The sequence below is a fragment of the Theobroma cacao genome, chromosome 4, assembly GCF_000208745.1.
Source record: "Theobroma cacao cultivar B97-61/B2 chromosome 4, Criollo_cocoa_genome_V2, whole genome shotgun sequence".
Lineage (NCBI taxonomy): Eukaryota > Viridiplantae > Streptophyta > Magnoliopsida > Malvales > Malvaceae > Theobroma > Theobroma cacao.
The window spans coordinates 20,989,495-21,000,802 of NC_030853.1; the positions used below are offsets into that span (position 1 = coordinate 20,989,495).

At 31.8% G+C, this 11,308-nt stretch overlaps 1 protein-coding gene across 1 annotated transcript; it reads left to right on the top strand.

Annotated features, from left to right (window-relative positions):
• On the top strand, positions 6,771-8,814 carry LOC18602002 (putative glutamine amidotransferase-like protein RP404). The gene is made up of 4 exons (XM_018118873.1): positions 6,771-7,278; positions 7,373-8,103; positions 8,189-8,341; positions 8,448-8,814. The coding sequence occupies exons 1-4, from the start codon at positions 7,203-7,205 to the stop codon at positions 8,706-8,708; spliced, it is 1,221 nt and encodes a 406-aa protein (XP_017974362.1). The 5' UTR covers positions 6,771-7,202; the 3' UTR covers positions 8,709-8,814.

Consider the following 11,308-nt stretch of genomic DNA (forward strand, 5'->3'; position numbering starts at 1 on the left):
TTGTTTCCTTGTTCAGGGATTAGACATGCATGTACATTACCAGTTCTCATTTCACTTTGTAAAGTAAATATGTGACAACTGAAAATTTAGGAAGAAAGCATAAGCTTGAAGAAAACTTCAAGTAAATACATATCTAAGTACATTATACACCCTATTTATAAGAAATTCCAAAGGTGTGTATTATTTTTATTTATTAAAGTCATCTAAAAATTTTGTGGTATTATTAATTTTTAAGTATTACTATCTTGAACCAGTTTTTGCATATCTTATATTTTGAGTTTGAAGATGTTAAATCGACAACTGTTTTATATAAATTAACATTGTTAATGTGAATATGAAAAAAAAATTATTGAAGGATACACGAGAGATAGTAAGAGTTTTTTTTTTTTTTCTGGAGAGCTTTGTTTTCATTAAATCGATACAGCCAGCATGCCAAAATCAGTCTTAAGCCTGTCTGACTTAAGACTTTTAATGGCATAAAAGACTCCTGGTTTTGGATAAACAGAGTTATGTACACTTGCTCTTAAGGTGTCTCTGCCCTACAAAACCAAATGGCAGCCTAACTCAAAGCGGCAAAAGACCTCTTTGCAAACTTCTAGAAATAAGAGAATTAAGTCAATGACTTTATGAAATTAAAATCTCAACCAATCATAATTATTAGACAACGTATTAACGGTGCAATGGTTTGGTAGCTAACTTGTTGCATTCGTCTATCTGCATTAGGCATTGAAAATGGCCTGTAACTGCTGGTTGTAATCAATGTCTTACGATCTTTGGTCGAGAACAGATGACGAAGCTATGGCTTTAAAGTTTTGAACACCATTACAAGTAAAAGCTACGGCTACGAGGACAACTTCATCCAACGGGCGTGGTTTGGGAAGCTGCATTTAAACACGTGTGGTAAGGAAGCTTATCCAAATGAATATGGTGGAGTTGATTATGTTACAGGAAAGGATAACAGTGCAGTGAGTGGATTTAGAACTTCGTTGTTGTGTCAGACTCCATTGTTGCTATCTCTTGGGTGTGAAAACAAACGGAAGAGGAAGACCATGAAAACTATGGCGTATACTTAATGAAATTGACAACCTATACTATGGGGAGCGTCACATTAAGTCATTTTTTTTTCAAGGAGGTTAATACTATGGCAGACTTCACTAGCCAGGTTTGGTGTTGATCATAATGAAGTGTTTTTCCTTGGTGGTAGATTCTGTTGTCATGGTTGTTTTGATTGGGTGCCCAACTCTGCTCAGTTGCTATAATGGGTGATTTTTTTACAATTGAATGGAGATTTTTTCGGCACTGCTGTCGGCTATTTTTGGAGGAGGTTTCTTTATCAGTTATGGCCTTTTATTTATTTCTGTATCTAGATTGTATGTGAGAGTCAGAATCTGGCGTGTGTGTGTGTGTTTTTCTTGTTAGTTGAGGCCTTGTTCGGGTCTATGGATGCCAATGGCTAGCCGGATGGTGCTATTTCGTACAGCAGCCTTGGCTTCTTTCTTTTCTTGGCTATATTTAAGAAGAGAGAAAATTATGAGAGATAATATTTTTCATAAGTCCAATTTAAAAATATTACTCACTATAATTTTAACTATTTTTAGTCAATTTTTGACATGCTTGACAACAATACCCTTTAAACAATTTCAGACAAATTAAAATGATTTCGGTTTTCTCTATTCCATCATCCAGATAAAAATTTTAAAATTAAATCTAAATTTCTCACTCTTACCAAATATTGTCTGTCTCACCATCCAGCTCTTTCTTGCAATCCCAAAGAGTAGAGATGGTATTAAGATATATGTTTTAGGTTCTTGGATTTATTGGTTTATATTCATAGAACTCCAAAGTTGAGGGATTGAAATTGATTAGACATATCTGTAAATTAGAACACTGTATGATTTGGGTAATTTAAAATTGATTACGAGCAAGCAAATGAATTAGTTATTAGGTATTGCATTACTGGTTTTTGGACATTATGTCATTGGTTTTTAAGTATTGTGATATTGGTTTTTAAGTATTGCGTGACTTAATCGTTGCGTCTCTAGTTTTTAGACATTGTATGACTGGTTTTTAGGCATTACGCGACTGATTTTTAGGCATTGCGTGACTAGGTTGTAGGCATTGTGTGACTGATTTTTAGGTAATGCCTAAGTCACACAGTGTTGAAAAACTAGTCACACAATGCCTCACTAACTAATCATGCAATACCTATCAACTAGTCACGCAATACTTAAAAATTAGTCACGCAATACCTAAAAATTAGTTACGCAATACCTAAAAACCATTTACGCAATGCTTAAAAACCACTAAAACTATTGAATTCCATTTAACAAAATCAATAACTTCAAATAACATACCATATTCCATTTAATAATATAATCAACGAATGTGCTTATTTGAGAAAGAATGCTTAAAATTCTTAAAGGTTTTTCTTAATGTATCAAAAATCACTCCAAAATACTTAAAATGCTCAAAATGTTTAAAAGTTTTTCTTCGTGTATCAAAAATCACTCCAAACTACTCAAAATGCTTACAAGTTATTCTTTCTGACAAGAAATACTCTAGAAGTGAATGGTCTGGTGAGTAAAGGTCAAAGGATATGAGTCGGTTTGAGGCGCGGATCTAAATATATGGGTCGGTTTCATTAAGGGTAATTTTTTTCAAAATTAATTTTTCTTGACTAAAAATAGTTAAAATTATAGAGAAAACTATTTTCAAAAACACCTTATATATGGGTGTATTTTTAAAATGAATCCTTAAAAAGATGTATACTTCACTATCTATTAATGAATGATCAAATTTGACTAAGAAAAAAAAATTATACTATACATAAAAGGAAGTTTCAACGAGACTTTCACATTTGGTCACATGGAGGTTTTAAGACGGATTGTGAAGCTTGAACAAGGCTTTCAATACGACTCTTAACGTGGACCCTAGAGGAGGAGAGTTGTGATATGTTTGATGGGTGGGCTGCATCCTGAGAAGTATAAGTTGGGCGGGTTGTGTGCAACGCACAAGTTTACCTTTAGTAATAATAATATTAACCTCACAGCAACAAGAGCTTCTTCTTTAAAGTTATAACAAATCATGTGGACAGCATCAAATCCAATATCTCTTTAAAGTTATAACGAAATACCAACATCAAAATGCTTAAAATGCTTACAAGTTTTTCTTTCTGACAAGGAATACTCTAGAAATGAATGGTCTGGTGAGTAAAGGTCAAAGGATATGAGTCGGTTTAAGGTGTGGATCTAAATATATGGGTCGGTTTTATTAAAGGTAATTTTGTCCAAAATTAATTTCTCTTGGCTAAAAATAGTTAAAATTATAGAGAACACTATTTTCAAAAACACCTTATATATGAGGTGTATTTTTAAAACGAACCCTTAAGAAGATGTATACTTCACTATCTATTAATGAATGACCAGATTTGACTAAGAAAAAAAATTTATACTATATATAAAAGGAAGTTTCAATGAGACTTTCACATTTGGTCATGTGGAGGTTTTAAGAGGGATTGTGAAGCTTGAACAAGGCTTTCAATATGACTCTTAATGTGGACCCTAGAGGAGGAAAGTTGTGATATGTTTGATGGGTGGGTTGCATCTTGAGAAGTATAAGTTGGGCGGGTCGTGTGCAACGCACAAGTTTACCTTTAGTAATAATAATATTAACCTCACAGCAACAAGAGCTTCTTCTTTAAAGTTATAACAAATCATGCGGACAACATCAAAACCAACATCTCTTTAAAGTTATAACGAAATACCAACATCAAAATGCTCAAAATGCTTACAAGTTTTTCTTTCTGACAAGGAATATTCTAAAAATGAATGGTCTGGTGAGTAAAGGTCAAAGGATATGAGTCGGTTTGAGGCACGAATCTAAATATATGGGTCAGTTTTATTAAGGGTAATTTTATCCAAAATTAATTTCTCTTGGCTAAAAATAGTCAAAATTATAGAGAAAACTATTTTCAAAAACACCTTATATATGAGGTGTATTTTTAAAATGAACCCTTAAGAAGATGTATACTTCACTATCTATTAATGAATGACCAGATTTGATTGAGAAAAAAAAAATTATACTATATATAAAAAGAAGTTTCAACGAGACTTTCACATTTGGTCAGGTGGAGGTTTTAAGAGGGATTGTGAAGCTTGAACAAGGTTTTCAATACGACTCTTAATGTGGACCCTAGAGGAGGAGAGTTGTGATATGTTTGCTGGGTGGGCTGCATCGGGTCGTGTGCAACGCACAAGTTTACCTTTAGTAATAATAATATTAACCTCACAGCAACAAGAGCTTCTTCTTTAAAGTTATAACAAATCATGCGGACAACATCAAAACCAACATCGCTTTAAAGTTATAACGAAATACCAAATCATGTAGACAACATCAAAACCGACATCTCTTTAAAGTTATAACGAAATACCAAATCATGCAGACAACATCAAAACTGACATCTCTTTAAAGTTATAACGAAATATCAAATCATGGTATAAACAAAAGAAAATGGAGGTGATAGTGAAGGCGAGCTTAATGCTGCAATTAGGGTAGAGCAAACAGTTATTTCAGTTAGTTCAATTTTCGATATCTAATAACCAAATTAACTGAACTCATGTTTAAAAATAATTGAAACCGAACCAAATTTTATAAATAACCAAACTAACCGAAACCAAATTAATTTGGTTAGTTCAGTTCGGTTTTCAAAAATCAATTAGGGTTATAAATAAATTTGTATATATTTATTTATGTTGCTTTTTTTTATAAATCAATACTACAAAAATATTAAAAATGATGATAAACAATTAGAATAAATAAGATGGATACTCATACAAACAACAAATAATTAAAAAACATGAATAAAAATGACAACAAATAGGTTATTATTTATTTCCTATTCGAAAATCCCATTATACCCTTATTCAAATTCGGTTAGTTCGATTAAGAAAATTTATAACTGAAACTACCCTAACCGAACTACCTGAAGAACCAAATTAATTGAATCGAAAAAACCGAACTCACTTCAATTCGGTTTGATTTTTCAGTTAGATTTGCATTTACACACCCTTAGCTACAATATCAGCATTATATGACATAAAATGACAAAAAACGTTTTAACTAATAAAAGTTAATCAACCATTAGTTATAAGGACCTATTTGATTCAAAATAAAAATATAAAAACTTGATTAAATGCAATAAAAGAATAAAAAATTATTTAAATTTTTTTGAATAGTTTAAATTTTTTTAAATATTATGTATTTTTAAAATATATTATTTAAAATACTTTTAGTAACATTTTTTATATATTTTTTGTAACACTTTTAAATTTGAATGCCTTGTACAAATTTTTATCAGTATTACCATTATAATTAAAATGTAGTTATGAAAATTATATGCACTAATAAAAATGTAACTTTAATATATTATTATCAGGCTTATAAAAAAAATATATATTACTATCGGTTTCAAACTATTTCGGGCGAGACATGACCTAAGATTTGGCCCAAATGTCATTTAAAATTTTCCAAATGTGAGACGTATCAGGGCTAGCACACCACCACATGCATGTGCCAAATAGGAATGGGAATCCCCTGCCCCTAGTTAGTGCCCCTATTGGTTCCCCTTCTTTAATTTAATGCTAAGTGCCTTTTAAGTTTTAATTGAATGATAAAAGTTAGGTAACGGTGTTAAGTATGGAAATCCCCTGCCCCTAGTTAGTGCCCCCATTGGTGCCCCTTCTTTAATTTAATACCAAGTGCCTTTTAAGTTTTCATTGAATGATAAAAGTTAGGTAACGGTGTTAAACCTTAAAGGTACTAGGTTAGCTAATAGTGTTATAAAACTCTCACACCAATGGGGGCACTAATTAGGGGCAGGGGATTTCCATTCACTATTTAGCAAATGGAAATCTCCTGCCCCTAACTAGTGCCCCCATTGGTACCCCTTCTTTAATTTAATGCCAAGTGTCCTTGAATGATAAAAGTTACTTAACGGTGGTAGAACTAAACGGTACTAGGCTAACTAATAGTATTATATATAAAACCCTCGCCGCTAGTCATTGGGCTGTTGTAATACCTCAGGCTAGCTAAAGAGGCATTGCTTTTACGATCAGGAAACTCCTTTTCAATGATAACGTTGCTGCTTATAGAAAACAAAGAAGGATTAGATTGTTGGAAGAGAGAACCCAGATTTGGTCATTTATGGAGGCTATTTTGCTTCATTATCATCGTTCTGTCATCGTCGTTTCTCATTTATTTTCCTAGTAAAATTAACAATGAAAAATAAATTAAAAATAGACAAGAAAATTCATATTTTGTAGAAATTTAGACAATAAAATGAAGGGTTACTGTAAAACGTGATCTTTAAAGGATTTAGGAAATTAACCAAATTTATTTATGGGTCTTTAAATGTGGGTCTCGTGCAAAGGATGCCACACCTTTTTTTTATTTTTTTCTCATCAATTTTCTTGAAATAAATAATAGTATTTTGAATCTTTTTCTCCTTTCATTTTTTTTATTTGCTATAAAGGATCTGTTTCATTCCTTAATAACATGTTCTTGATCATGACTGATGCATTGAACTCTCTATCTTAAGAACTTTTGGAATTTTCTTTTGAACCAAGTATTTTCTAGAGCATTTGCTTGTTCCTCAAAGCACCATATATGTTGTAACATGGAAGGTGACCTCCCTTGTTTCTGCTTTTTAGGTAAGTCACATTTTCAGAATCAAGACCCAATTTTTCTTTAAGGATTTCCATCAGCCTTTAATTCCTAGTGCTATAAACGACCAAATCTAGATTATCTTTTCCAATAATTCGATCCTTCTTTGTTTTCTCTAAGCAACAATGTTGTCGTGGAAAAGGAGTTTCCCGATTGTAAAAGCAGTGTCTCGTTGGCCAGCTCGAGGTATTCCAAAAGTACAGCAACAAGCGGTGAGAGTTTTATAACACTATTAGCTAACCTAGTACCTTCAAGGTTTAACACCGTTACCTAGCTTTTATCATTCAACTAGAACTTAAAAGGCACTTGGCATTAAATTAAAGAAGGGGCACCAATGGGGCACTAACTAGGGGCAGGGGATTTCCATTCGGGTTGCATAGTCTATAAATAGGAGAGGAAACAATTATTGCCAAGCACTTTCATATAATTTTCAATCTATCTAGCTATCCTTGAAAGATTAGCATTTTCTCTTCGTCCCCGTCATGGCTAGTCTCCCTCCTCGCGTTCTAATAGTCTCTAGAAGAACTGTTCGCAAGAACAAGTTTGTTGATTTCATCGGTAATGTTCTCCAGCTCTGAATTTTCATTTTGATTCCAGTTTCCTGAGGCTATGTTAACTAACAACATGAGAACACTGCTTTCTTTTTGCACAGGTGAATATCATCTTGATCTAATAGTAGGATATGGAGCAGTTCCTGTCATTGTTCCACGAGTTTCAGGGCTTGATAACTTGTTAGATAGCTTCAAGCCGTTCCATGGAGTTCTTCTATGTGAAGGAGAGGACATTGACCCTTCTCTATATGAAACCGAAACATCTAGCCTTTCAGCGGAAGAGTTAGAAGAAATCAAGAAAATGCATGCTGGTGACACTGCCATTGACAAAGAAAAAGACTCTATTGAACTAAAACTTGCAAAGCTTTGCCTTGAAAGGAATATACCATATTTTGGAATTTGCAGGGGTTCACAGATTTTAAATGTGGCATGTGGGGGAACCCTCTATCAAGATATAGGGAAAGAGCTGCCTCAGAAATTTCCTGAAGTTCAAAGTGTTAGCCACATGAACTATGACAACTATGACGGACATCGGCATGTGATAAAGTTGGTGGAAAATACCCCACTTTATCATTGGTTTAAGAAATCGATGAACAAGAAAACTATGGAGATTTTTGTGAATAGTTATCATCATCAAGGAGTTAAACAATTGGCTAGACGCTTTGTCCCTATGGCTTTTGCACCTGATGGTTTGATTGAGGGATTCTATGACCCAGAAGCATATAATCCTCAGGAAGGTAAGTTTCTGATCGGTCTACAGTTTCATCCCGAGCGAATGCGACTTCCGGGTTCAGAAGAATTTGATTATCCAGGCTGTGCAACTGCTTATAAGGTAATATGATATAAATTTTCTCATGATCAGACACTGAAGATATGGAGAAATGTATAAACTTAATTTTATGAAACGACCTCTTCAGGAATTTGTGGGAGCAGCTATTGCATATCAGAAGAAGCTTTTCAAAACCAGTACAGCTCAATCAAGAAATGAAGAAGAGGAAAATAATTGCTCGAAGTTCTCACTTCGTCCATCAAAACAATTTACAGTGCTAGATGAGGCTAAATTTCTTAAGGTGCCACAAGAAACAAATTCAATAAACCTTTTGTTGCTTACAAAGATCAATTGATGAATTAGCTGATGGAGTTTTTTTTTCTTTCTTTTTTATCTATTATTTGCAGTCCGAAATGTCCAATGCAACTTTGACTTTCCAAGAAGAGGTTAGGCTAATGGAAGTAGGTGCAACAGTGAGGAATTCATCTTCCTACTTTGATAAAATGAAATCAATCAAAGGGAAAGAAGTTGTAGCAAAAAGGTTGATGGGAAAGATGTCAACAGAACATGTATCTAGCCTCATGTCATTCTACCAAATGATGGGGCAAATCTGTTCAGAAGTGTTACAGACAAAACTACATGGAGATGGCAGTGAACTTAGCTTTTGATTATTTATTTGTTATAAGTTAAGGTCATACCTTATACAGCTGTAGAAACAAGCTTACTCCTTTTTATATATAGTATAGATACCCTGTACCCTTATTAATGTTGTTACTCTTCCCATGCAAAATCAAATGTATTATCAGGCTAATAATCGTATTATATAAATTTTATTTTGTTATGATTATTTTTATGAATATCTATTTAGATTATCTATATCTAGATTTGGATGTAAATTAGATTAGATCAATATTATGATTTATTCTATCTAATCCCTTAGTATTATATTTATTTGTAAATTCTATCAAAATAAGGGATTATTTGCCTATAAATAAGTCATTCACTTCATATGTAAATACACACTTCAAACTTTTTTCCTCTAAATACTTTCTCTTATTTTTCTCTTATAATTGCTCTTTTAAGATTTATTTCATGACACATTATCAGCACGATTCTCTAATCTCTCTAGTTTTGGTATTATTTTGTTTCCATCATTTCCAAGCTATAAAGGATTTCAATGGTTGGTGTTTAATTTGTTGTTGTAACAAATCAAGTGACTTTGATATCTCTTTAGTATATTCATTTCATAAAAATCAACCTTAATATGAATTTTGCTATCATATTATATTTTATCCCTTGATTGAAAAGGGAATTTGCTATTATATAGCTATTAATGTAAAATCATGAATGTTCATTCCCTGAAGTGAATGCGACAAATGAGTTAATAATAAAAAATTATAAATCTGTCCATTCCTTGAAGTGAATGCAACATCATTTGAAAATTATGGTCATAGTAATAAATCCATCCATTTCTTAAAGTGAATGCAACATCATTATAATCGTTATAATAATTTACACTATCGCTATTTTAATTCTAAGAATAATTTCACCACTAGAAGCAGATAGATAATTTTACCATCAAAATTTAAGAATAATTTAACCACCAGAAGTGGATGGATAATTTTTTTCATTAAAAGTAGATGGATCCCTTAACCCACTAACCCACTAAAAATGGATAATTTACCAGAAATGGATCACCCACCAAAAGTGGATGGATACTTGTAACTTACCAAAAGTGGATGAATACTTTCAATCCACCAGAAGTTGATGAATAATGAAAAGAAAAAAATAAAAAGAATATGAAAAATGTATTATCATTGATGTGACATGAAAGATCATTGGTCATATACCTGTTATACATCTTGAATTTTATCAAACATCATTGAAACCTAAAACTTCTTGTGATGATTTTAACCATGGTCAAGTTGATGTAGCACATTAAGATGTTTGTCCACCTTGAAAAAGGAATTGATTATATGATTGGTAATAAAAATATCCATTGTTAATTTTCTTGTCCTGAAAAAGAATTCGTCATTTAATTGGTAATGAAAATATATGAAAATAAGCTTATTAGTAATTGATATATTTTAGTATAACTATATTATAAAAAAAAGAAAAAAAACTATATTATGAAGATACTTTAATATGTTCTTATTATATGTTTTAATTATGTATTTAATGTTTTTTTAATGTTAACTTGTAAGTTTCTCATTGTATATATCTTTTTTTTTTATTGAAGAAAAATATGGATATTCATCTTGTTGGATCCAAGATCTATGATGTAAATATATGCCTGGTAGACATTGCTACAACATACACTATATTAAAAGACAAAAAATATTTTCCCACTTGATAACGGGAAAAACCAATATCAATGCAATATTTAGTAGAACAAGATTAATTGAAGGCTCCGAAAGAGCCAATATTTTACTACCTTAAGGAGCAAAGTTTATAATAGAGGATATATTATTTTCAATGTCTCAAAGAAATTTATTAAGTTTTAAATATATTCATCTGAATGAATATCACATTAAGACAACAAATGAAAGAAACAATTAATACCTCTATATTACATCTATTGTTTCGAGTAAGAAGTGTGTGTTGAAAAAAAAAATTACTCGTTCTATTCTATGGATTTTACTTTACAAATATTAGAATAATTGACACCTATAGTAAACTAGAAGTTTACTAATGGTTTTAAAGTTTGGTATGACTAGTTAAACCATCTTGGATCAATAATGATGCGAGAAATTATTGAAATTAATATGATCATTCACTAAAAAACCAAAAGTTTTTTCAATCTAATGAAATACTCATGTGTTGCTTGCTCTTAAGGCAAATAAATTATACGGTTATCATGTAAAACCCGACCCTATAAATACATGTCATGACATACATGCATTGAGTAGCATGTTATTACGCTAGACAAGCACCTAAGAATAGACGAAACTCGATATTGTACCTAACGGTACACTTAAATTGATTTAACCTCGAACTAGTTCAAATAGGAATTGTAGGATGAAATTTAATATTTTATAGTCCAGGAATGACTAAAAATGATTGTTCGGAGTTCGAGGGTTCATTTGGGGTAAAATTAGAAATTTTGATATTCAAGGGCAAAATCGTCATTTTGCCACCTAAGATAATAATTTGATCATGGAGTGAAATTTTTGACCAAGATTAACTATTTGGAGTATAATTTAATGATAGGAAGTGAAAAAGTTTAATTCTGGTGATTTTTGGAGTGTAGGGGCAAAATCGTAATTTT